Source organism: Calidris pugnax, unplaced genomic scaffold (genome assembly GCF_001431845.1).
Source record: "Calidris pugnax isolate Ruff unplaced genomic scaffold, ASM143184v1 scaffold211, whole genome shotgun sequence".
Classification (NCBI taxonomy): Eukaryota; Metazoa; Chordata; class Aves; order Charadriiformes; family Scolopacidae; genus Calidris; species Calidris pugnax.
This window is the reverse complement of record NW_015091083.1, coordinates 6,867,926-6,895,207: the sequence shown is the minus strand read 5'-3', so window position 1 is coordinate 6,895,207 and position 27,282 is coordinate 6,867,926. Positions and strand designations below refer to the sequence as shown.

The 27,282-nt window shown below is 38.7% G+C and overlaps 2 protein-coding genes across 8 annotated transcripts in view; one reads left to right on the top strand and one right to left on the bottom strand.

Annotated features, from left to right (window-relative positions):
• WDR25 (WD repeat domain 25) overlaps positions 1–4,157 on the bottom strand; it is a 71,138-nt gene extending 66,981 nt beyond the window's left edge. Inside the window, exons 1-2 of one of the 3 annotated variants that reach the window (XM_014957616.1) lie at positions 4,094–4,157; positions 416–1,188 (exon numbers count right to left, since the gene is read on the bottom strand). In XM_014957616.1, the coding sequence (XP_014813102.1) occupies positions 416–1,129 (714 nt within the window). In that variant the 5' untranslated portion in view covers positions 1,130–1,188; positions 4,094–4,157. Of the gene's footprint in view, positions 1–415; positions 1,189–3,317; positions 3,453–3,702; positions 3,734–4,093 lie in introns of those variants that run through there. The other 2 variants (XM_014957618.1, XM_014957617.1) reach the window with 2 other exon arrangements.
• Positions 4,158–4,207: 50 nt separating this feature from the next.
• On the top strand, positions 4,208–26,785 carry WARS (tryptophanyl-tRNA synthetase). Of its 5 annotated transcripts, none has more exons than XM_014957622.1 (11): positions 4,208–4,308; positions 9,577–9,786; positions 10,873–11,080; positions 13,977–14,085; positions 14,973–15,092; positions 15,701–15,883; positions 17,252–17,352; positions 18,886–18,998; positions 20,094–20,267; positions 24,959–25,099; positions 26,318–26,785. In XM_014957622.1, the coding sequence occupies exons 2-11, from the start codon at positions 9,676–9,678 to the stop codon at positions 26,474–26,476; spliced, it is 1,419 nt and encodes a 472-aa protein (XP_014813108.1). In that variant the 5' UTR covers positions 4,208–4,308; positions 9,577–9,675; the 3' UTR covers positions 26,477–26,785. The 5 variants fall into 5 exon arrangements, with proteins under 5 accessions (XP_014813108.1, XP_014813105.1, XP_014813109.1 ...); XM_014957619.1 differs by lacking the exon at positions 4,208–4,308 and adding an exon at positions 4,340–4,430; XM_014957623.1 differs by lacking the exons at positions 4,208–4,308; positions 24,959–25,099; positions 26,318–26,785 and adding exons at positions 4,340–4,430; positions 22,774–22,914; positions 23,613–23,907.
• The last annotated feature ends 497 nt before the right edge of the window (positions 26,786–27,282 follow it).

The following is a 27,282-nucleotide window of genomic DNA, read 5'->3' as shown; positions in this document are numbered from 1 at the left end:
TCCAGTGGTGGTAGTCAGTTGTTTGATGACTTAAGGCAGAATCTGTATCCAGACCAGAGTGGCCACTGTGACATTAAGAAGTAGGAAATAATGAAAACTTAACATTAATACAGATTATGAGAGATGACCTAGTAGAAATCTAACTTCTTCAGTTAAGATCTAAAACACTGATATGTCTAACATGAAAAAAACCCCACCACCCACATTCCAAAATAACAGAACTGACTGTAGGTACAGTGAAGGATTAGGCTGCAAGTTCATAATAGAGTCTTGTACTGCAAAGCATCTCCTCCATGAATACTTTGGAACTGTCAAATACACACAAGCAGGGATGTTATTCCCAGAAGATCATTATTCAATACAGTATTTTTTTAAGTTGGATGACTGGTCCACAAAGCATCTTGCTTTACATTACCTTGACTGTTTTATCCATAGAAGCCGAGAGAAGCAAGTGGCTTTGTTCTCGTACAGGACACCACTGGATTTCATTAACCGGGCCGCTGTGTTTAGACATGTGAAATACTAAACTTTTGGGGACTTCAGTTAATTTATATTTGGATCCCAAATACGGCTTAATTAATTCAGAGGTCTTTCTCAAAGTCTGCTCTCCTGATACGCCCAGCTTAACATCACAAACTGAGCTATCTCTCTGATCGGATTCTTTATTTTCAGGCACACTGGAATTTTCTTGACGCAGTCTTTTAGGGATATAGGGTCTGATTCCTTTTATGGCAGTGGTACTGTCTTTATGTATTCTCTTCTGGGAAACACCATTTCCAGAGTTTGTTGAAGAGCTCGATGTCTGTTCATAGTTTTTGTAGGACATAGATAAAGCAGTACAGCCTGAGTATACTCTCCTACAATAAGATGTCAAATCAGGGCTATTATTCTGTGCGTAATGCTTGGGGGCATCTTCACAAACCCTGCTTGTGCCAGAACTGTCAGTGTTCTCAGTAGGATGCATTTCATATGTAGATTTCGTACCCAAACTACCAGGTGCAAAGTACTGAACAGGATTCACAGAAGAACTTGGAAAGCTTGTTCCGCTGCTAGAAGTATTGGGGACTTCAGTTTTTTCAGTTTCTGTCTCAGAGTCTGAATCATCATAAGCAACCAGTGACGAACTCATTATGGCCAGACACAGCAGACTCCCAAAACCTTAGTGCTGGAATCCTCAAAAGTGATGATCTACAATAGAGAATTGATTATTCAGAGCACAATGTATTACAGAGTCTACAATTTGAGTAACTTCAGGAAATAAATACACTTTTCTTAACAAAAAAAAAAAACGTAACTTTTACTCCTGTTTATTAATGGAATTTACTCCTTTATTATAAAACATCCTCACATTCAATTATGCAACACCATTTGCCTCCAAGCACTTGGCATACATTTTTAATGCATTGCAGAGACGCATTTGCATACCACAAAACAATGAAAATGAGTATGAAAAGGAAAACAAACTTGCAACATAAGTACTGCAAATGACTTTAACCTTACTTGCAGTAGCACTTACCCCACACACACACAAGAGGGCAATTAATTATGAAGTGGTTTGGTATGCACATTTATAAGAATACAAATACTACAGCTATTTTGGAGTCAGTCTAATATCTATTTCTTAATGGTACAGATGACTTGAAAGAAGTTTGAAGGGGTTCAACTAGCAACTAAAAAAAGTGCATTTTTGACTCATTCAGCAGTCTTGTAGCATGGGGAAATTTTCCAACTATATCCACAGAGCAAGTTCCAAACAGCCTTTAGCTTTACAGAACTGCCTTATGCTAGAAGCTACACTGAATTCACTGTTTGCATTTACAGACAGAAAAATAAGAGCATAGATGCCTTGTTTACTGTGGAATAAACTTTTTCAAAGTGTCTGTGAGAAAGAAATCTCATGCTGAGATTGTAACTGAGTATGTAACATGCCGAATAACTCACCACCACAATGATCCCACCAACCTTCTTCCAAACATTTGGAGAGCATGTGGAATATAGGGTTAACTACACTCAAACAATTGATGTGCCTGCAAAAATAATCTTTCAGCCACTGCTGTTTGCAGTCAAAAAGTACTGCTATCCTTCAATTGCTAAGACTAATTAAATGGGACATTTTATTTCTGCTTTGTGTCCTTGCCCAGCTGCTAGCACTCATCATGCTGAAGTGATTTAACCCATAGCACTTTCAGAGCAGCTGCTGAAATTCTTGGTTTCTGTCAGTGAAGAAGCTGCCCCCAAACACATCATGATTAAAATGGGAATGCTGTATGAAGGTCAGTATCTACATAAGCATTTGCAGAATTAATGCCACAAATGTAGGTCCTACAAATACTACTACACTGGAACCTGTAAAGATTACTCGTTTAACTTCAGAATTAGAGCTTTTTGAATCAAAACAAGCATGTTTCATTTAACCTATGCTACAGGCCATGGTCTGTATTCTATAATGAAATTTCCAAGTACAGCTCCAGAATTCCTATTAAGATGTACACATTCATCATCACAGATCCTTTCCAAGACAAGTGATCGAGACATTTAACTGGAACAAGGTAACTAACATTTTAGCACATAAAAGCATCAAGATCTCCCTCTAGAGGACATTTTATCTTTATCTGAAATTTAGGACAGCTATAAGCCACAGCAACTAAGAACAAGGAAAAATTCTTTTTTTAATCATACAGTTTCATTTATCAAAACAGCATTTCACTTAAACAGTGTCAAGCAAAAATTAATGAGATAGTGTTTCATAAAAACTTAGCAATTCAATTAAAAAAACAGTAAATTGAAATTTATAGCCACAAACTGAAACCTCTTATCAAATATACAGTAACTTTAAAGGACTGCACTTCAGTAATTGCAACAAGTGGTTACTATTTGTATTGCAGTGCTGGAAACACGCCTCAACCAAAACACATAGTGTTCAAAGGACACATGCAGTAAGAAATTGACCGCTGGTGGAAAGCTATAAAGAAAGATACGCAAGTGGATGGGGTTAGACTTTCAAAGTTACTTTATTTCTTGTAACAAGAAAAAAAAAAAAAAGAAATAAGCCGAGATTCAGAGGTAAGTGCAAAACAGTGTTTTATACACACCAGATTAAAAAAAAAAAAAAAAAGATATTGGAAAGAAATGTGGCTAACAAACACAAATCCGTCCCATCACACACATCACCCCTAAGCCTCAGTATTTTTGTAAAACCAAAGCAACTCTGCCATCTTAAGACTTCCCATTCAACTTCTGTTTCAAAGCAACACCACCCCCGAGTTTCTCATGCTAACTATAGAAAAATATGGGGGGGGGAAACCCCCAAAACGCACTTCATCGGGAACGTGCCGTAACCAGACTGTGAACCGATGGACGGTACCGTTCACAAGGCACCGAGCCAACAGGGAAACCCACAGAACTTCCAGTTTTCTTTCCTCTCCACGCGAGTGATTTCCCCGTGCCCGTTAAAGCAGAGACATCACCCCTGAAGACAGACCACCACAGGCCCGCCAAGGGCCCGCCGGTGCCCACGCGGGGGCCGGGAGCGCTCCCGGGGGCGGAGCGGGCACCGAGCACCGCTTCTTCCCCCCTCACCCCGGCACCGCAGCCGTTGCCGCTTCCCACACGCGAATTCGGCCCTCACCCCCGACTACCAAGGCCACTGGCGGGGCCAATCGGGAACGTGCCGTAACCAGACTGTGAACTGATGGACGGTACCGTTCACAAGGCGCCGAGCCAACAGGGAAACCCACACAACTTCTAGTTTTTCCTTTCCAGGCGAGCGATTTCCCCGTGAACTTCCAGTTTTCTTTCCTCTCCACGCGAGTGATTTCCCCGTGCCCGTTAAAGCAGAGACATCACCCCTGAAGACAGACCACCACAGGCCCGCCAAGGGCCCGCCGGTGCCCACGCGGGGGCCGGGAGCGCTCCCGGGGGCGGAGCGGGCACCGAGCACCGCTTCTTCCCCCCTCACCCCGGCACCGCAGCCGTTGCCGCTTCCCACACGCGAATTCGGCCCTCACCCCCGACTACCAAGGCCACTGGCGGGGCCACCACCATCCTCACCCCCCTCACCCTCACCGCTGCCCCCTCCACGCCCCGCCGGTACCTGCTCCGCGCCGCCGGCCCAGCCCGGAAGTCACCCGCCGGCCCAGCGGCCTCAAAAGGGCTCCGGATGCAAACAAGGTGTCTCACTCAAAGGGTTCCCTCTGTCACCGCCCTCCCGCAGGCACCCCGAGCCTGGTCAGACCGTAGTTTGGCGCACTGAAGCTTTTATCCCGCCTCTGAGGGCCGTGGAGAGGGCGTTTCGTTGGACTAGTGGCTGTAAGTGGAGGGAGGGCAGGGGAAATAATGGTTCCGGAGATGTGCGTTTCTCAGCCGGGAGGTGTTGAGTGACGTGCCGGTTTCGTGGGGTGATGCAATGGCAGTGACAGAGGAACGCTGAGGTGAGCTGGATCTGACCGGGCAGGGATTCTGAGCGCGGGTGAGAGCCGGGTTGGGGGATGAGGCCTCGGTGAGAGATCCTGGCGGGCGGGAGAGGGGCTGGGCGGGCCGTTATTGCCGCCCCTGTGGCGGGTGGCGAGCGTGGGGGTCCTTTTGGGGGACATTCCTCCCTTCTCCCTCCCTCCCTCAGCCAGACGTCGATGCTTATGAAGGATTTTTTCCTCCACTGCATCGCCAGGGCGTCGGGAGAGAAAGCCCTGTTCCCTGCGGAACGGTGGAGGGGGGAGTCCTGGTCGCTGGGGAAGTCCTAGGGAGAGCAGAGCTGGCGAGTGCCTGTGCCCTGCCCGGGCAGGCCGGTGGGAGGGCAGCATCTCAGGGCTCCAGCGCTGGAAACGGTCACTTGACGGCTAATTTTATGCATAACTGTTCCTGCAGAAGAGCTCATTTCCTAACAGCTGTTGTATAGTAAAGATTCACATTGGACTTTCGTCAGATGAGGGTGGTTGACGGGCCATATTATAATCTCAGGGAATTGTCTTGTATACTCGTAATGTATTTTCATAGATAAATAGAGTAACATGCTCTAGCTCTAGGCAATCCTGCTTCAGCAGGGGAGTTGGACTAGATGATCTCTATGGTCCCTTCCAACTCTAAAATTCAGTGAAATTCAGTGAAATTGATGATTACCGTGACTGGGAAGGTAGGTCTACCATGAAACACAGCTTATGTTGGAGCACTTCTCAAGGCGTGCTTCACACAACATCTGTGTGCATAGTACCTGCTTTAATCCCAGGTTTCATTTTTTGTTTTATTTCCAGGAGTTAAAACAGTTTTCAGGAACAAAAGTGCTGTCAGACTTAACATCACGTTCTTTCATTAGTTCATGAAAATTCTTTGGGGACTCTTATTACTGTTGCCTTTGGAAGTCTTGATATACCTTCATGCAATGATTGTCCTGAAAGAGCTCTTCTTAACGTAATGTGAAACCCTGCCCTTTAATTCTCAGGTCTCTAATTTACCAAATCAGATAGCAAACAGTGAAAATTATCTTAGATCTGCAATTGTCATCCAACTGGAAAGAGAGGACAACGCAGTTGTTTTCTGATATTTATGCCAAGGATTATTTTTGAGCTTTGTCTCATGATGATTTAATATTCTGAAACAGTCACAAGAGCAGTACCCGTTGCAAGTTACCATGTATTGCATAGATAGAAAAGGCACACAATTCTTGGCTTTCAAGTTCACACTGTAAAACCGGGTCTTTTAAGTTCATTTTAGATTCTGGGCCTAGATGTCCTTGTCGTACATTCTCAGGTTCCCATGTATCGCTTTTGTCCTCCAAATCTGTTCACATATGGCATCTAATGTGTCTGAGAGTGTTAGTTTTCATAACAGCAGTAAGAAAGCAAGAAAAAACATCCTGATAAAATGCAGAATATCCAGGGCTTTCTTTTAAATGATTTACGATTGCATTTATGAATTTCAAAAGATAAAGACCTATGTTCCATATTATTGAATTCCTGGTTTGAATTCCACCAGCAAATAAGGACAGGTACTGAGGTAAACAGAGATAAGTTTTAGGTAGCAGTCAGTATCTTCTGCATTCTATAATCGTGATAACCTCATCTCTTGTTGCAGTGACAAGATTACTTTTGCTACTTCTTAATGAGAATGCACCTACATTTGAGATTCTTTGCTCAGCTAAAATCCATAACATTCCAAGCTTTTTAAAGAGTCTTTCTGTGTTACCACTCTGCACTATGTATCCTTAGTCTCAACTGTGACATTTCAACCTTTCTGAATGGAGGCAATCTATCAGTAAGAATGTACATTCGGGAATTAAGTTAAAAAAAACAAGTCACAATTTGTTCTACACTAAAGAATAATTCTTGTTTACCTTTTTCTACTTTGTAAAGTTTTAACCCACTAAATATAACTGGCATATTCCTACAGAAAGGGGGTGTGTTAATATTCATACAAATTTTCTAACATGAATTTACTCTATAGACTTTATTTTCCAGTTATATATCTTGTGCCTATGAAAAAGAGGAAAACACTAGTATCAAAATCAAAGATCATAAGTAAATTGTAGGAATACATTAGAGAATTATTTGATGTTCTTCAAATGACTGCTCTAAAATAACACTGTCACACCGCAAATAATCAAGCTTGAAGGGATCACAATTAGGTTAAAAGCTTAAGTATTAGTGATGATATGTTAGTCAGTTTGGGGTGGGTTTTTTTTAGTCAGTTATGCAATCTAAGTATGGTGTCTGTTAATAGACTAAGCGAATTAAATTAGCAAGTGGCTGTACACACTTCTCAGCTTTCTCAGGGTTTTCAACTGAAGCTGAAATCTGGGAATATTGCACCTGTCTGACAAACAAAGCCTTAATGATAGCTACGCTTTGGTAACCAGCAAGTTACCAAAGCAACCTTTTTAAGTTTTCTAGGCAGGTGAAGGCTTTTTACAGTGGCAGTTTAAATATATACTATGTAAATATAACCAAGGTTGTGATTAGGCTCATTATTTTGTAGAAGGCTTGGAAATACTGCTGAATAGCTAATACAACTATTATCTGCTTTTGTTTCTTCTTTTTTTTTAATTCTGGGAAGAAGGAGCCAAATGAACGTATTTTTTATTAACAGCTTTTGTGATTCGCTTTAGTTACATATGTGTCTTGTAAACTCAATCTATTCATGCTCTGTGCTTAGCAATGGATCAATAATATGCTTTATCCTTTGCAAGTCAGTAGACTTTACACGGGCACAGAGTTCATCCTTCATGGACGTGAGTACGGCATGACAGAGAACGCTTAGGGTGAATGCTGTCCTTCTATAACACCGCTGTTTGCAACTCTGTATGAAGTTAATTTACTCTGTCAACATGCATTGCATTTGTCACTATCGCATCTGAATGCAGTGCATGTCAAATAAGCACCAGTGTATGAATTAAGGTGGCATCACTTTCCTCAAGTGAAAAAGCTGTACAGTAGCTTGGGTGATTGCAGAGATTAACCACATCAGATTGTGAGGCAGCACTTCACAACCCTGGCCAAGTTGCAATTGCAGTTTTTACGGAAAATTTGCTTTTCTCTCACTTCACTTTTGTCGTTAGTACCTGCACTGTTATCTCATTTTAACAGCCTTATGGTTTATGAAATTCCTTATCATTCTCTCTATGCTTCTCTGTGTACCTTGTTATTGTGGTGTGTTCATCCCAAATGGATTGATTTGACATAGTTGCAGTTTCATTTACAATGTTGTTTTTCCAACAGATGGTGTCCTCCTTTCCCCTTTTTAACACTTACTTTCTTCTGTGTAAATATGGCAAGCTGACTATAACCAGGACCATAATGGTTTTAAAATTCTTTTCTCACATTAAGTTAATGCTTGATTATCCTCAGTTCTGAATATTTAAGCAGCACGATCCTTGAATTTTTACAAAAAACTGATTCAGAGCATGTATACTTCTAAAGACCTCGTCATTTTCTACAGAGGGCTGCTGAGCATGAATAATTTTTGAAAATAAGGATTTCTTAAAATAAGCAATTCTGCCTTTGCAGTTGAAATGAGTTTTCACTCCTGTCAGGCTGATAACAGATTCACCAGGTTTCTCAGACATCAATAAAAGTCTATTTTTAGATGACAGGTGATTTTAGAAAAATTAGACAAAGCAATTACTGGGGTAGCCTGAATTGCTATGTCACCTTTATGGGAGGCACATGTAGTAAAATACAAGTTAATCCAGTGCAGTCAGTGTTACAGGAGTTTCCTGTCTTGGAAATTACCAAGTGGTACACAATGTATCCATTAAAAATAAGTACAGTAGAGCTTATTTATAACACATTTTAGATTATAAGTGGTGGAACAAACATTAAGATATTTCTGATGTAGAGTGAAAAGAACCTTACTGATTTTAATGCATTTAATAACAAAACCTGTATGCTTACTTAGCATTTTAACAGTGTTATTTAATTTTCTATATTGTCTGTGTTAGTGTACTGCACACTATGCAATTGTAGTTTTCTGCAGTCTCAATTGCTATTAATTAAAAGAAAAATGGACTGCTAAGAAGCTTTCAGATAATATTATTGTTAATCTATACATTAGAGATGTTAGCCTGGGAGAGAAGCCCATTTGTGGAAGCACAGGCACACTCTGTTCTAGGAAGCTCCGGTGATCAAGATATATGCTGGACATAGGAAGGCTGTTGTGTTATTATTCTCGGCCATCTCATCATCACAAGCCATCTCTGAGGGTTATTTTTCCTACAAACTGCTGAGACACAAATAGTGCCTTAAATTTCCAGCCTAAATTTTTCACTTACCCAAGTGTGTTTTGTAACTTATGGAGCAAAGCAGTAAAGAAGATGACTAAGCTTTTCTCTTGTACTTCTTTCTTTGAGCTGAAGTAATATATTACATACGTTAAGACAAAATTTCATGACATAGTTATAAAAATTTCATTGTCATTCAGAATTTGACAAGGCATCAAAGAGTAAAAAAACCATTAACTAATTAGGAATTGGATAACCTCTATCAACTCATTGTCATTCAGAATTTGACAAGGCATCAAGGAGTACAAAACCATTAACTAATCAGGAATCAGATATCTTCTATCAACAGTTCTGAGATGCTCTGAATAATATGTAAATTTAATTACTTTTGTCAAGAGTTTGACTTTGAAAAGGTATCCTAGTGTCAAATGAGATACATAGACAAACAACATTAAGAGTGATCTTTAAATTTATTTGGTACTCTTGTCATTCTCAGTCCATTTCTGTATGAAACTGTGTTAATGCTGTGTTAATGTCTCCACCTTTATCAATGTTCTGAGATGCTCTGAATAATATGTAAATTTAATTACTTTTGTCAAGAGTTTGACTTTGAAAAGGTATCCTAGTGTTAAATGAGATACATAGACAAACAACTTTAAGAGTGATCTTTAAATTTATTTGGTACTCTTGTCATTCTTAGTCCATTTCTGTATGAAATTGAAGCTTGCTGTGTTAATGTCTCCACCTTTATCAGTCTGATATGAATAGGATTAGGTATGAGGTCGGTATAGTTTTTATATTCTTATTCTCTTAATCTAATCTTCAAGATATACATGAAAGAATAAAACACTCTATTTTTTGCCCTACAGTTCTCCTTGCTGCTGCTGTTTGAATCTACAAGCCGAAGAATTGGAAGACGTTAAATTTAGTTGAATTGTAAATAAACAGATCTGTTGCAGTCTGGCAAAATGGCTGATAGTCCAAACTGTGATTTGACTCTGAGTCCCCTTCAGCTGTTTGAAAGAGTCACTGAACAAGGAGAGAAAGTCAGAGCACTGAAAGCAGGAAAAGCACCAAAGGTATTTCCATTTCATGTTTTGAACTCATCCTTTTTCAAGTTAGGTCTGTCTGTAAGAGCACTGAAGGACAGGATTGTTCTGAGATTTATTTTGTATTGTAGTAAAAAAAAAAAAAAATTGAAATTGTCAAAATGTATTTATGTCCATTTTGTGAACTGTGGACATACCTGGAGCAAGGTAGTTGTTAGCAAGAGCAAAGCTGTTACTTCTGAAATAGGAACAGAGAGTCATAGGCTTAGAAGTCTGCTTCAGCCAGATGCTGTGCTACACGATGGGATCCAAGGCATTGGATTTTCAAGTGAAAGTTTTATCACTTGTTTTCTGCCCTGGGTTTAGATTCTTTATTTAAATCTCTTAAATATGTCTTCCTGTAACTGTACTGACACCCTCTCCTTAATATCTCTTCAGTGATTTTGTAATTTGCCGTTAATTTCAAGTTTAGTGTTCTGTCATCGCTATGTTGGCAAACACAGTTCAGGTTTAACATGGGGTCTCTTAATGTATTGTCTGTGGGACTAAGCCTTGAAAACCAGGAGTCAAATAAAGTGTTGATCTTTCTATTGCTTGCGTGAGATGTTACAACAGCTTTGTATTAAAAAGGTCATAACAATGAAAGTTGTCAATAACTTTTTGTTTTCTAGTTTTTCTTCGAGTCTGTCGATGAATTGTAATGAATAAATTATTTTAAGGTGACCCACTAAAAGCATTGTGAAGTAAATTAGATCATAATTTATATAATATTTATATATCTTAGAAATTTGTGCTTGAAATTTTAAGCTTGTTATACCTCTGAAAAGTAGGCAAGCATTTTTTTTCCCTCAGGCAGAAATTGAAGAGTGAGACAGAGGTGCTTTAAATATCTTGGCAATGGTGATGCTCTAAATTCTGCTCGTTAGGAAACGGTCACCTGCTATTTATTTTACCTTTGGCAGTGATGCCACAAACATGTTAATAAAGGATTAGAGTTTATGAATAATGCAATTCAAGTCAAAGTGTGGATGTAGGATTTTGAAGGGTTGGGACATTAATGTAATTGTCTATCTTAAGTTGAGTCAAACAGCTTTTTTTTTTTTTTCTTTAATTCAGGATGAAATTGATGCAGCAGTGAGGATGCTATTATCATTGAAACAGTCATACAAAACAACAACAGGGCAAGATTATCAGGCAGGCTTGCCTCCAAGAGATCTTGTATTAATAAACAACGGTACAACTAAAGAAGAGGATGAGGATTTTGTGGACCCCTGGACCGTGCAGACATCAAATGCTAAAGGCGTGGATTATGACAAACTCATAGGTATAACTCTTTCTTGACTGTTACTAAGACATTTATGTCAGGTGATCCTAATAACCACTAAAACAGCAAGGGATCATAGACCATCATAGGTATCATTTAATTTATGTCAATCTTAGCATTCACATGTCTAAAGAATTTGCTGTAGGAATTGAAAATGTCCCAGGCAGGGATCTCCTGTGGAAGACTTAAATATTTTTCAAAGAACTTTCCAGTTTAAAATAAAAGTTTTACTGTTTGTCTTTTGACATAAGAGCTGTTATTAGAAGTTATGTTAAGTTACAGTATGTTACTATTTTTGCTTTTATTAAATTATTGTCAATATTCAATCCATATTTAGTACCTCAGTGAAAATTCTTTAGCAGTTGTTAAGTTGCTGGTGTCACTTAGCAGCTTGTTTCTCACAATAGAGCATATACCCTTAAGTCAGTAGCCATATATTTGCTTTTGGGGGCTCAGCTGCTAGAGTCAGCTTTCTTTTAATTCAGTGTGGTGTTATTGCAAGGTCACATCAAATGTATGTGCATACTGGCTTCGTCTGCAGAAGGTAATAGAGAAAGAAAATGTTGGAAAGGGAGAAGTGTGCAAAGAAAGAAATATATTGGTGGATGATAAGGAAGAAAGATAATTATTAGAATCTAGAAATGCACAAAATCTGTCATCTTGTTACTTGTATAGGTGGTATGAAGAAGGCTTTTTGTTTTCTTCAGTGGTGGTTCTAAGTCTTGTAGAAAAGTGGGAAGAGTACAATACTTGTGTTGGCGCAAACCTCAAGATCTTTCTGAGAATGACTAGCATGACTTCACTGTAAATCTGCTTTCTAAAGCAATGCTAATGCCTAACAGCAATGTCCATTTTTCCAGTAACTGTTTGTGTATATGTGTTTGTGTATGACCTTTTGACCTATCCAGAGGAGTGGGTTAGCCTGAAGGGATTTTACTTACTTAACACTGCTACTAGATTGGGGAACTTGGTGGATGAGTCAATCTGCTTCTTCTAAGTGATGCTGAAATTTTTCAGAGAAGAGCACTAGCCTAGCCACTTTAGGAAGTGGAAAAGTTACTGCTTGTTATTAATAAACTTCATCCTCTTCCTCCCTCTTACAAATTAAAAAGAAAAACTATTGTCTAAGAACTTAACAACTGATAGCTTTTACCGTAAAGGGCATTTTTGTGCCATCTATAATCTGTTTATTTACTAGTAGTACCTGAGAAAGTTGCCAGCGTGTTTGTGTTTACTCAAATATAGAAGGAATGAAAGTGTGAAAAACAGCATATAATTGGAAAGGATATTCTTCTCAAATGGTTGTCCTAGGCGTGCAGAAGGTGTTTAGGAAAGCAGTTCCTTTGTGGATAGAGAGCCTAAAATGTTTTGAATGTCTTCATAAGAGGAAGCAGGTAGAGAAAAATTATCTAAACTTTTAACAGGAAAGATGAAGATGGACAAAGAAAAGGGAGTTTAACAGGAAAGATGAAGATGGACAAAGAAAGATGAAGATGTGCAGTCTGTGAACTTTTAATCAAGGTATTTAGACATTTCTAGGGAAGTGCTCTATATCAGAGGGCTTTTAATCACTCTGTATGACAGTATACAAATATTTCTAGGGTGTCTAGCCCCAATTAGTCTGGAGCATTCTTATGTTTTCTGTTTCTGTAAGATTACTGTCTTAGCATTATCAGAGGGCTTTTAATCACTCTGTATGACGGTATACAAATATTTCTAGGGTGGCTAGCCCCAATTAGTCTGGGGCATTCTCATGTTTTCTGTTTCTTAGCACTTCCTATTATTCTGCTGAATCATACATTTCTTGTTCATTTGATCTTTTTAGCGTTCATTCAGATTATAATTACTTCACCATTTTTAATGCATTTTGTTTGCTAGGAAGACATTGCTTAGGACAAACAGATGCGATAACACTCAGAAAACATATGGATTAAAGCAATGGTTGCTGAATTATTTTAATGGGTCAGTGGATGGGCCCAGTTCTTCCCCTGTATGATATCCTGTTTGACTCACCTGGAGTGAATGAACAATTGTAAGCAGGAATTTATTTCCCATTGGATAGTGGTGCAGACAGGAAGCTGTGTGGTCCAGTTGACATGGCTGATGGACGGGATGCCATCCAGAATATCCTGGACAAGCTCCAGAAGTGGGACCATGTGAACCTCATGATGTTCAACAAGGTCAAGTGCAGGGTCCTGCACCTGGGTTAGGTCAACCTCCAGTATCAATATGGGCTGAGGGATGAAGGGATTGAGAGCAGCCCTGCCGAGAAAGACTTGGGGGAACTGGTGGATGAAAAGCTGGACATGAGCTGACAATGTGCGCTCTCAGCCCAGAAAAGGTGAAGGAAGGTGAAAAACCATGTGATCTGAGGGCAGAAAACTGAGCCATCAACAGAGGGATGTTCAGAGCCTCATGGCCGCTTTTATCCTACGGCTTACAGAGGCCAAGTTATTGACCTAAATATGTTTCTTTGGCATATGTTTTGTTCTGAATATCTATGCTTCTGCTATAAGGAAACTGCAGTTATAATCAGTCATGGATGGAGCAATGCTACGGGGTGCATAGACGGGGTCTCCTTGCATAGAGTTAGTATCAGAGGTGATTGCTGGAATTCTGGACAAGAAGCAGGAAACTGCAGTTATAATCAGTCATGGATGGAGCAATGCTACGGGGTGCATAGACGGGGTCTCCTTGCATAGAGTTAGTATCAGAGGTGATTGCTGGAATTCTGGACAAGAAGCAGGAAAATCTAGTCATTTTACTCGAGACTTGAAGAAGGAGATATTATTTTTAATCTAGGCTACATTGGTATTCTCTTGGTAATCCCAGATCTGGTTGTAGCTATGTTGTGCTTATTAATTTGTTATTTGTTTTTTACATTTTTTGATTATAGTTCGGTTTGGCAGCAGTAAAATTGACACTGATTTGATCAACCGAATAGAAAGAGCCATTGGGCAAAAACCTCATCGCTTTCTACGTAGAGGAATCTTTTTTTCTCACAGGTGAGTTTTTCCTATTTTAAACTTCAGAAAGGTCCTATCAGGTAGATTTTCTGTGAGCATTATTGGGAGAAAGGTACGACTAGCAAAAGACCATGTTCTTTTATACCAAGGTTAACCAGCTGTGTCATTTGAATTAGCAACTGCTGCAAATTTCTCTGGCAACACTGAAAGCCTTGGTTGCATCCGTTTCCGATGCATCATCACTAATTTCAAATTGGAGAAATGTCCAGAGAATCTTGGCTTTGAACTGATTCTGTTTTGACTCTACATTTGCAGCCAGACAAAGAATTGGCCTAGGAAAGAGCTCCAGGGCTCACATGGTGTCACTGCTGATCTCAACAAGACTCTACGTGGCCTGTGGACCTATGCATCTGTAGTGATATGTAAAAAAGGCCCAGGCAATAATTTTAAGCATCAGCCTGCCAGTCATCTACACTGTTTAATTGTTAACATGCATGGGCTTTTGGACTGTGGCAGTTAGCACATTTCAAATAAATGCCCGAGCATGATTTAGAGCATAACCTCCAGCAGAGACCATTCCAAGCTGGTTCTTTGAACTTACGTGGGAAATAATTCCCAGCTCTGTTTTACTGGGCTTTAGAAATTATTATCCAATTAAGTAATTTCATGTTGCACACTTTTTTTTTTTAAATATATTTTTAAAATTTATTTCTTTGAGGTTTTTTTCATTGAGATTGAAGAAGACACTTTTCTTAAATTAAAGAAATGAACAAACAAACCCCTTTTATTCCTAGGAAACTTAACATACTGTATTTTATTTATAAATATGTTTGGCTTTAAAAGCAATCAAATTTTGAATAGAAGCTTTTTCCTGTAGATGTTTCTTCCTAAAGAGTTGCACCATGTTTTCTCTGTTTTATCTTTAGAGATATGGACCAAATCCTTGATGCTTATGAAAATAAGAAGTCCTTTTACCTTTATACAGGCAGAGGGCCATCCTCTCAGGCAATGCATGTTGGTCATCTTATCCCATTCATATTCACAAAGTAAGTTGTTTCTACCATTTGTATTAAACTTCTTTTTTTTCCTAAGGAAATATTGAACCTGGTTTATGGAGCTGCCGAAATGATACATTACAGGGAGTTCTGTTTGTGAGGTGAATATTAATGAACTTAAACAATGCACTCTTACCTTTTCATTAAAATGATTGTAATCCTTGCATCACCATAAAGCCCTCTTCTTTGCACCCTTAGCCCTGGGGCATTCCTTAGAATTTTTGTTCTTCTTAAAAACGCATTTGTGATGAGACCCAGTAACCTTACTCTATAGTGCAATGCCTGCAGCAGCAGAACACACAGACATTGCAATCAAAGAGCTAAAAGTCTCTCTGAATTCTATTCCTGTTGTGAATGGTGACCCCTATCATATGTACAGGAAGCAATAAGTGTGAGCCTTTTTTTTCCAGGTAAGTTGTCGTTATAATCTATATAAAAAGTTTATTCTGTTCACATAAACATAACTGCGTGTGCATAAAACGAGAAGAGAAGCAGACTGCTTTTTATACATGTAAACAAAAGTGTATAAATATTTTAGCTGCACGACTAACAGCTTCATTTTAACCTAGTTTGAGATAAAATCTTTCTGCTTTTACTAGGTGGCTACAAGAAGTATTTGACGTTCCCTTAGTTATACAGTTAACTGATGATGAGAAATACCTTTGGAAGGACCTGACAACTGAGAAGGCATATGAGTATGCTAGAGAAAATGCAAAAGACATCATTGCGTGTGGTTTTGACGTCAATAAAACCTTTATATTTTCTGATTTAGAATATTTGGGGTAAGTATAAATTTCTTTAGGGCCTTGTAATGAAAAAATGTGTCCATATTTTCTCTCCAGCTTTGACAGCCAGCAGTGTTTTAGTAAATGTATTTAAATTTGATAGCTTCAAGGGAGGTTTTACATCACTTAAAATAGAAACTTACTAATTTTTCTGATTTCTCTATATATACTACTGCCATTCTTCTGTATAACATATGAATGAATACTTCTGTATGCAATGCTTAAATTTAAATTATGAAAAATGTATTAAACAGCTAAATTGTAAACCACCAAGAAACCTTCAGATTGACTTGTTGAAGACGGTATCAAAACCTTTGAGATGTGTTTACACTTTATGTGCATCAACATAACACATTTCAGCAACTTGTTTTGGTCAATGAACTTAATACAGCATGAAAGATTATTATTTGAGCTTTGTGTAAAGTCTATAGAAGATTTAAGAAAAACTGCCATTGGAACTGCCTTCTCAGAAGGAAGTTTTATGGCAGAGTTCGGAACTGAAGTTGTAAGCTTTGCTCTTCCATGTGGGGTGATGAGCTTTCTTAAAGCTTAGGATGAGAGAATATATGTTGTAGAGACAAACTGTGTGTTGTACAAACCCAAGAATGTGGAGCCTACAAAGGAGTTTTTCCTCCTTTCATTCCCCTGACTTTCCTGCCTTAAATTGCATGAACACAGATCTGCCCTGTGGCTGAACAAGGGCAGGTCAGAACTGCTGTTGCTTGTGCTTCAGCTGAGCTATTTTTGATTTGAAAATGCTGCTGCTGTATTTGGTGACAAAGTCCAAGCAGGAAACCTAGCCTCCAGAAAATGAGAATTTGGAGGATTTGAGCTACTATCCTTTTGGTGAACCACAGTGTCCTGTGTGGGGTACACACTGGGGATACCAAGCAACATAGAAGACATGATCCACTCACATTGCCTGAGTTCACAGGGAAGCATAAGGATAAATAAACTTCAGGCTCTGTGAGGCATTTTGTCACCATTTCCAAACCAAAATATTTCTAGGTTTAGATGGTTAATTGTGACAAAAAATGTTTGCAGTAAATGTTGGGTGGGGGGAAGAATAAATTAAGCTTTAAAAACATAAAATTCTTGTTTGTAAATAATTCTCTGATTATAATCTCAGTGGACTGCAAAAAGACCACAATAGCACCTGCAGGTGATAAATTAAGCTTTAAAAACATAAAATTCTTGTTCGTAAATAATTCTCTGATTATAATCTCAGTGGACTGCAAAAAGACCACAATGGCAAGATTTAATCCTGCAGGTTCTTTTACATTCTCAGCTTTTGGAGTGAAAGTTTATACCTACACCTTTCTGTTCTTGGCTTCTCTTTTTATTTTTCCACTTTCTTTCTCACAGGTCGAGTACTGGATTCTACAGAAACATCGTCAAAGTTCAGAAGCATGTAACATTTAACCAAGTGAAAGGAATTTTTGGCTTTACAGACAGTGATTGCATCGGTAGGAAATAATATGAGTTACTAGAAGTGATGTTTGCTTTTATTTTCTGTAGCACTATAGAAGTAACTATTTAAACAGATTAATATCTGCCACTCGTGAAGTGGATATAACAAGCATGTTTCTAGGCTGATTGTGAAAGGGTGTTACTGTGTTTCCTTGGGTATAGAAAACACTTTACAATTGAATTTCTTGATCGTCAAAGTTCAGAAGCATGTAACATTTAACCAAGTGAAAGGAATTTTTGGCTTTACAGACAGTGATTGCATCGGTAGGAAATAATATGAGTTACTAGAAGTGATGTTTGCTTTTATTTTCTGTAGCACTATAGAAGTAACTATTTAAACAGATTAATATCTGCCACTCGTGAAGTGGATATAACAAGCATGTTTCTAGGCTGATTGTGAAAGGGTGTTACTGTGTTTCCTTGGGTATAGAAAACACTTTACAATTTAATTTCTTGCATGATATCTCTGGTTTTGGCCTTAGTAACAGCAAAGTACAAAACATCAACGTTGAAGTGCCCAGGATATGGAATTTTATTTATTTTTTTTTAATGTAGTCATTGCAGCTATAGTTCATAGTATCATATAGTATTCATATAGTATCATGCCTCCTAGAAATTTAAATGCCAAAACTATATAGAAGCTTTTCTCTTCAGAAAAAGTTATATTAATTCACACACACATATACATATATGAAAAAGTTAAGGAGCACTCAAAAGCCTAATTATCAAGGTGCTGGGTAACTCTGTCTTCTGTTTACTTCACTGTGATTGCAGGTTTCTATCATATTAGCCAAAAAAAGATTCTGTGTCAAAGATTGCATTAAAACCTTGGGGTTCCTGAGCACTAACATCATTCTTTGACCAGTAGTTGAGCTAGTGACAGCTTTTCAGCCTTCACTGTAACCAAGGAACAGATTCCTGCCTCTGTCTTAACAGTGTTCTAATAAAACTTAGTATTGTGATAATGACTCTGTTCCACGTTTGGAAAAATCTGCTGTTTGCTTTCAGTTCTGAGAGCATTTCGATCAGGGAAGCAGGTTGGTCACTATGTGATTAAAAAAGAAAATAAGGCACATCTAAGATGCTTCACAAGAACAGATGCATATAGCAATGATTCTAAGATCTTAGAAGGGAACTTGCCTGACAAGTAGCTCTATAGTTGTTATCTCACAAAGAGGAAAAAAAGAGCAGCTCAGAGTGATGATATAGTTAATTGTGTTTCTGGGAAGGGTGGATAGTTCAATGATGAAGAGAGTATTCACTGATGAACCTTTTCCAGAACCTTTGTGATCCCAGCCTGCCTTTTTTCATTACTTTCTATGTTAGTTGAAGGTTTTTTGACATCGTAGAAGGTAAAGATGAAAAAGTTTCCTCAGATAAGGCAACACTGCTTGATAAAGGTATATGTTGGTCTTCAACTGAGCATCTGAATGATTCACTTGTGCATTTTTTTTATAATTCAAAAGGTTCTTTCTATTTATCATTGCTTATATTGGCTTCTCAGCTTTTCCAAATGTGGTGTTTTCTAGGAAAGATCAGCTTTCCTGCTATTCAAGCTGCTCCATCCTTCAGTTCATCATTTCCACAGATCTTCAATGGCAAGGAGAACATTCAGTGTCTTATCCCATGTGCTATAGATCAGGTAAGAAAAACATATTACTTAATTTAGTTTTCATGGATTTGTTTTTATAATGTACAATTCAAGCTTCATGGTGGTTGATCAAAACATCTGTAAAACATTCCCACCAGCACCTTTCTTGGGAGAAGCTGAAAGAGATAAAAATGTGTTGTGTTGTGAGGTGTCATTCTGACAAAGATGAAGGCTTAACCCAACAATCATGGATTCGTGCATTACTCGTTCTTGCCAGTCTTGGATTTGTCTTGATCTCAACCCGGTTCTCAGTGAGCTGCCATCTATGCAAGCAAAGAGTAAAATCAATGCAGCATTGTCATGACATGGGGATAGGAAGAAACTTTTGGCCATCTCCATGGTAACTAGGACAAGATGTAACGAGTTTAACTTGCAGCACAAGAGACTTACATTGAACCATAGGGAAAAACCTTCTATCAGTAAGAATTAAGAAGCATTGAAATAGTTTGCCAGAAAGGCTGCAGAATGTTAACAATTCAGATCTATATAGAGAGGATGGAAGAACATTGTCTACAAATGACAGTGGTAGCGTCATTACTTTAAATAAGTATTGTTTCTAGGAATCAAATTCTGCACTGTCTGTATCTTTAGCTATTTTAGTCACAGGACGGTCACTGGAAGACGATGTAATTGCATTCATCAGCCACAATATTATGTAGTAATATTATTCCAGTTGATCAGATCAGCAGCACAGCACTGCCAGCTTGATGACTGGTTTAATTAAGATTGTGCTGGCTGTTAAATGCTTTGGGAGGGAGCTGACATCTTAATCTGCGTCCACCTCCAAGCTTACTCAGCATAGTTTTCACAACTATTTGAAATCTTTGTAAATATACCTATTAATTCAGAGAATCGGGGTGTACAACTAAACTATGGAAATAAAAAAGGGGATTTTGTTTGTTTGTTCCTCTTGGTGAACTGGATTGGAAGTAAACTCTGGAACATTTTGTGGTTTGCTTGGGTTTTTTTGTTGTGTTTTTTTTTCCTTTTCTTGAAACCTGTTGAGGTTTGAATGAGTCAGCACTAATCAGCTTTTAAATCACACTTTTCAACTTAATTCTGTGCTTTTATTGATGGTTGTTCTAGGATCCTTATTTTAGAATGACCCGAGATGTAGCACCTAGAATTGGACAGCCTAAACCAGCCTTAATGCACTCAGTCTTCTTCCCAGCCCTGCAAGGAGCACAGACGAAAATGAGTGCTAGTGACCCAAATTCCTCCATCTTCCTCACTGATACACCCAAACAAATCAAGACAAAGGTAAGGACCTACAAAACTTGAGAGCACAAAGCTTGGTAACGAAGAATGGTGGTCCTGACTATTAGAAGGGCAATTTTTTAATGTTTTCTTTGAACATGTTTTCTTTTTCTGCATTCTTTATTCCACAGGTTTCATTGCAAAGCATCCTTGGGAATTGACCAAGTTATGCAAATTTAGCTAGACTAACAAATATAATCTTTTGCCTTGCCAACTGGTCTAAAAGTACAAACATTAGCTAGAATAATATACAAAACACTGGGTGTGTTTGTTTGTCTGATAGCTGCAGAGCAGTGGTGTAGGAATAAGAGCTGTGGAGGCTCATGCTCTAAAAATAAATATTATGATACCATAGTTTTGAAATCTGACAGTCCATGATGTAAATCAAATAAACAGCTCTTTCTCTTGACTTCCTCTCCATGCTGGGAGCACCACACATTGCACTGTTGGTTACAACACAGGTCAGACTTTTCCTGCTGCTTGGGGATCTGCTGCTGCTCTGCACTCCTCCCGTTCACAAACAAATATTATGTTGGATTTTACCTAAAGTTTTAGAAGGGTTAGTTTCTCCTGAGTATATTCTTAGTGCTCCTTATAGCTCAAAGGAAAATCCCTCTTACTCAGTGTCAGATGATTTACTTTGGCAAAAGTTCCCCTGTGTTGTGGTATTTCAAAAAGAAAGAAAAATCCGGACAAACTGAGATGTATTTCAGCTTCTGAAGCCCATTGGAGAGTAGCCTTTATGGAAATAGAGCTTGAGTGAAAGACCAAATATTGTTATGGCCAACAAATAAAAAATTAGAGTAGGAAAGGTGACCTCTGGTCATGGATGAAGGTTAAAAAGAGAGTGCCACTGCTTCACAAAAAAAAAAATAACTGCTTACAGCATTTTTCAGACAACTAGTACATTGCTAAATAAGGAGGTTCAAAATGTACAGGTGATAGGAAATGAAAAATTCCTAGACATTGGGAAAGGCTGAGAAGCTTCTGGGAAATCCAAGGAGATGAATGGCAACATTATAATAAACTATTCTTATTTCACCAAATTAAAGCTCAATTATTTACTTGTTTCCCTATAAATTATTTGGATTCTAAGTCTGCACTAATTCAGGGGAAGTATCAGTGCGTCAGTATAGATAAGTCATTGAAATCCCCAGTCAACAAGTAGGTGCCAGAATATGTGAAACATGAACTTGAGATTGCTATAGGAAGTATTTTGTATAAAACAGTCATGTGCCTTCACCTGGCATATTGTATTTAATTCCTCTCACCTTAGTAAGAAAACAAACTGACGGGATAAAAGGCATAGAAAAAATTTCATACGAAGTCTTTCAAACTCTAGTAAGGAGACAGGTGAGGGGAAGTGTAAAAAATATATATACGTTTTGCAGATACTGAGACAAGTATTCAGGCTGTCCTACAGCATCAGAATAGATGGAATGTGACAGATGGCAGTTTATTTTCTTAAGATATTCAGCAGTGCATTCTTTTTGTATGTAATTCATTGCCACAAGACATCATCTGTAGCGTGGTGGTTAGAAAGATTCAAAAAATAACTAGACAGTCATATAGCTAATTAGAATGTTCAGAAATTGTAAATATAGAGCAGTTCCTAGATACCAGAACTAAAATAATTTAAAAAATCTACTTCATATGCATGTGTGTCTCTTGGCTGGCTGATGATGGTATCTGAAAAGATAGAAGAGCCAAATGAAAGCTTAGCTTATGGTTGAGAAATACTGTGTTTTTTCTCTTCCTGGCAATTGATTTACTTTAAATTTGTAGGAAGGTTAACATCCTCTGAGAATTCTATACGCATAGATAAGTTCTTAAAATAAGCCAGTAGCTTCTGAATTTACTGGAAATGGGATTAGCAGATAGATCTATTCACCACTGCAGTTCATCTCCCCACAGGAACCTGTGCTTAAAAAGAGGGGGGGACACTCAGTAAGTATCCCATTTTCAGACTGAACAATAGGGCATTTGTCTAATTTTAGCCATTCTAGCCAGAGTTTTGTAATCTTTGACTCTAGTTTCTCTTCATTTTCCCTGAAAAGAGGAAGAGACTAGGTTCTTCTTTAGAATTTCTTCAAGTGCCGCCTTCGTATCTTTCAAAATTAATTTCTTGATGGAATGAATGTCTTATTTCTTCTTACCTGAAGTACATTTCCTGTAAGCAAAAATTCTGTCCAACAGACAAAAGCTTCAGCAAAAGGGACTTAAAACTTTTCTGACTGAATCTTGGGTGAATTATTTTTAAATTTTGCTTCACTTTTCATCTGTTTATGCAGTCTGGGGAGTGTGTGTACAGCCATTTTTCCCTGCTGGCTTCTGATGACCACCTTTTTGACTGCCTGCTCCGGTCCGGAGGCTCTGCATTAATTTGCCCCACTCACCATTCAGCTAGTCCTTAATATAGAATTTGGAGGATCATGATACGCTTCTGTTTACAATATAATAGTCCAGATTTTATTAGAAATCATACCATCACATCATTCTGTTGTTTCAGATAAACAAGCATGCCTTCTCAGGAGGCAGAGATACTATTGAAGAGCACAGGAAGTACGGAGGTAACTGTGATGTTGACGTGTCTTTTATGTACCTGACTTTCTTCCTGGAAGATGATGACAGGCTTGAACAACTGAAGCAGGTAAGTAGCCAAGCTGAAGGTAGTGTTATTCATTCCTCACTGCGAGGACAAAGCTGTAACTATGTTCTCCCATGAACCTTCTCCAGGAAGGTAATTGTGGTGTTATTCTTGGACTCTCCATCCCTTACAAGTTTCAATATTAAGAGTTCTGTATTTTTTGCAATGTTCTCCTTTCTTAATGGTCATTCTGTCTCTTCTTTTTAAATAATAATAAATTTCCCTAGTATTTTCATATGGATCTCCAACACTGTGGGACAGTATCTTTTGAAAAAAGGCCACCTTAGGATTAGTGTTGGTTTTAATTGTATAATACACTCCAACTGTTCCTTATGTGCAAGGTACCTAGATGCTCTGCAAAACTGCAAAAGCTAATGCCAAAAGCGTGCTGGTTTTTTGGTTTTTCTTATCATTACAAGAAATGTAATAGCTATGAGGAATTGATTCATTTATCCCAAGAAAAAACTGCTTCATAGAAGTTGCGTTTTGCCTAAACCTATCTGGCAGACTTCTGTCCCTGGGGGTGGGGGCAAGACATTTCAGTCCCTTCAGCTGTGTGACCATCATCAATACTAGGCAGCGCGTGCTGTTTGGAAGGCAGTGCCTGTCTTTGATAGTACCTGTGTCACATGGGTTTATCCACTTTATCCTGCTGGGAACAGCTGCAACCTCTTCTCCAATCTTCTCCTCTTTCCCACCAGAAGCAGGGTTGGAGAGCTGCTAATCCCCATGCACACTGTGAGTTACCAACTGTGAATACGACTGCTAGTGTGAGCATCGATTCTGAGTGTCTTTCCTATGGAATGGGCACTTTAATCACATCAAATCTCTTGCCCAAACAAATGCAATGACAGAAAAATATGAGAACTTGTAACTCTTACTGCAAAAAAAAACAGTCTAAGGTGATTGTTTACTTGAACTGGGGTTCTGGGGAGAGAAATTTGCGGTTTCTTGCAAATAATTGCAGGGTTTCCCAGTTAAATTCTTGTGACTGTAGCTTAATCAGTAACACACAGCTTGTCACACATAAAAGTGCCCAGCTTAATCTTTTAAGAGGCAACAAGCAGTGGTGGTTAGAAAGATTCAAAAAATAACTAGACAGTCATATAGCTAATTAGAATGTTCAGAAATTGTAAATATAGAGCAGTTCCTAGATACCAGAACTAAAATAATTTAAAAAATCTACTTCATATGCATGTGTGTCTCTTGGCTGGCTGATGATGGTATCTGAAAAGATAGAAGAGCCAAATGAAAGCTTAGCTTATGGTTGAGAAATACTGTGTTTTTTCTCTTCCTGGCAATTGATTTACTTTAAATTTGTAGGAAGGTTAACATCCTCTGAGAATTCTATACGCATAGATAAGTTCTTAAAATAAGCCAGTAGCTTCTGAATTTACTGGAAATGGGATTAGCAGATAGATCTATTCACCACTGCAGTTCATCTCCCCACAGGAACCTGTGCTTAAAAAGAGGGGGGGACACTCAGTAAGTATCCCATTTTCAGACTGAACAATAGGGCATTTGTCTAATTTTAGCCATTCTAGCCAGAGTTTTGTAATCTTTGACTCTAGTTTCTCTTCATTTTCCCTGAAAAGAGGAAGAGACTAGGTTCTTCTTTAGAATTTCTTCAAGTGCCGCCTTCGTATCTTTCAAAATTAATTTCTTGATGGAATGAATGTCTTATTTCTTCTTACCTGAAGTACATTTCCTGTAAGCAAAAATTCTGTCCAACAGACAAAAGCTTCAGCAAAAGGGACTTAAAACTTTTCTGACTGAATCTTGGGTGAATTATTTTTAAATTTTGCTTCACTTTTCATCTGTTTATGCAGTCTGGGGAGTGTGTGTACAGCCATTTTTCCCTGCTGGCTTCTGATGACCACCTTTTTGACTGCCTGCTCCGGTCCGGAGGCTCTGCATTAATTTGCCCCACTCACCATTCAGCTAGTCCTTAATATAGAATTTGGAGGATCATGATACGCTTCTGTTTACAATATAATAGTCCAGATTTTATTAGAAATCATACCATCACATCATTCTGTTGTTTCAGATAAACAAGCATGCCTTCTCAGGAGGCAGAGATACTATTGAAGAGCACAGGAAGTACGGAGGTAACTGTGATGTTGATGTGTCTTTTATGTACCTGACTTTCTTCCTGGAAGATGATGACAGGCTTGAACAACTGAAGCAGGTAAGTAGCCAAGTTGAAGGTAGTGTTATTCATTCCTCACTGCGAGGACAAAGCTGTAACTATGTTCTCCCATGAACCTTCTCCAGGAAAGTAATTGTGGTGTTATTCTTGGACTCTCCATCCCTTACAAGTTTCAATATTAAGAGTTCTGTATTTTTTGCAATGTTCTCCTTTCTTAATGGTCATTCTGTCTCTTCTTTTTAAATAATAATAAATTTCCCTAGTATTTTCATATGGATCTCCAACACTGTGGGACAGTATCTTTTGAAATAAGGCCACCTTAGGATTAGTGTTGGTTTTAATTGTAAAATACACTCCAGCTGTTCCTTATGTGCAAGGTACCGTTATGCTCTGCAAAACTGCAAAAGCTAATGCCAAAAGCGTGCTGGTTTTTTGGTTTTTCTTATCATTACAAGAAATGTAATAGCTATGAGGAATTGATTCATTTATCCCAAGAAAAAACTGCTTCATAGAAGTTGCATTTTGCTTAAACCTATCTGGCAGACTTCTGTCCCTGGGGGTGGGGGCAAGACATTTCAGTCCCTTCAGCTGTGTGACCATCATCAATACTAGGCAGCGCGTGCTGTTTGGAAGGCAGTGCCTGTCTTTGATAGTACCTGTGTCACATGGGTTTATCCACTTTATCCTGCTGGGAACAGCTGCAACCTCTTCTCCAATCTTCTCCTCTTTCCCACCAGAAGCAGGGTTGGAGAGCTGCTAATCCCCATGTACACTGTGAGTTACCAACTGTGAATACGACTGCTAGTGTGAGCATCGATTCTGAGTGTCTTTCCTATGGAATGGGCACTTTAATCACATCAAATCTCTTGCCCAAACAAATGCAATGACAGAAAAATATGAGAACTTGTAACTCTTACTGCAAAAAAAAACAGTCTAAGGTGATTGTTTACTTGAACTGGGGTTCTGGGGAGAGAAATTTGCGGTTTCTTGCAAATAATTGCAGGGTTTCCCAGTTAAATTCTTGTGACTGTAGCTTAATCAGTAACACACAGCTTGTCACACATAAAATTGCCCAGCTTAATCTTTTAAGAGGCAACAAGCAATTTCGGAAGTGATACTGCATGATCCTCTTAAGACATGTGCTCATTTTGAAGACATCCAAATCTACATTGCTAGGGCCAGGCTTTTAAGGAAATAGTTGTCACTGAGTCATTTTCCATGTAGCGCCGTGTTTAGGAATCGACCCTTTCTCGGCAGGCGTACACCAGCGGGGAGTTGCTCACGGGGGAGCTGAAGAAGGTTCTTATTGAAACGTTGCAGCCCTTGATAGCAGCTCATCAAGAGAGAAGGAAGCAGGTTACGGACGAGATGGTGAAGCAATTCATGACCCCGCGGAAGCTGGCTTTTGAATTTTGAAGAAGTGCGTATGTAAGTTACCACTTGATAAACCAAAACTGAGTAATTGTTGTCTTCTGTTGCGTGTCATCACTCCCCTATTATGTACAGCCTGCAATCGGTGCTTTATAAATACTGCTTTTAATGACTTAATTACAATTAACGTCAAAGTACAGGAAAAGTTTAAAATAGGACTCGTGTCTATTTAAAATCAGGATATACAAGACAAGATTGGCCAGTCTTGCAGAAAAGCATGTCTGTCAGCACAACACTGTGTTTTATTGTATTTCATGTTGAAAATATAAATAAAGCTTCCATTTTGATGATAAAGCCTAACTCGTAAATTGTTTTAGATATGTTGCTAAGAGGTCATATCTCAAATGAATAACTAGCAGCTGCATTTCCTTTTGTCCTGTGTACCTTGGTTTGCTAGACTGAGTGTCCTTGTGGGCTTCTGGGAGCAGGCTTCACACAAAAAGACAGTGATGGGTATAAAGTAGATTGCACAGTGACTCAGGCCCGGGATCAATGCAGAAAGAATGGAGATCTGCGAGTTGAACAGGAGAGGAAGAACATCAGGCAGGTTTTGCTGTTGTCTTCCTCTTTGACCCGGGGCAGTCTCAGAAATCTCACTGTACTTTTGTTTCTGCAGCTGTTTAACTGGTCTGACTGCCTCTGGACAGAGAAGGTTATCACATGGGTTTATAACCTTGTTCCTTCATATTCTCAAGCAGAAGATAGTATAGAAATGCAAATTTTGGTTTCTAGTTATAAAAAATACTAAGTGTTACATCATGCTGTGAAAATGAAGTCACTGCTGGAAACAG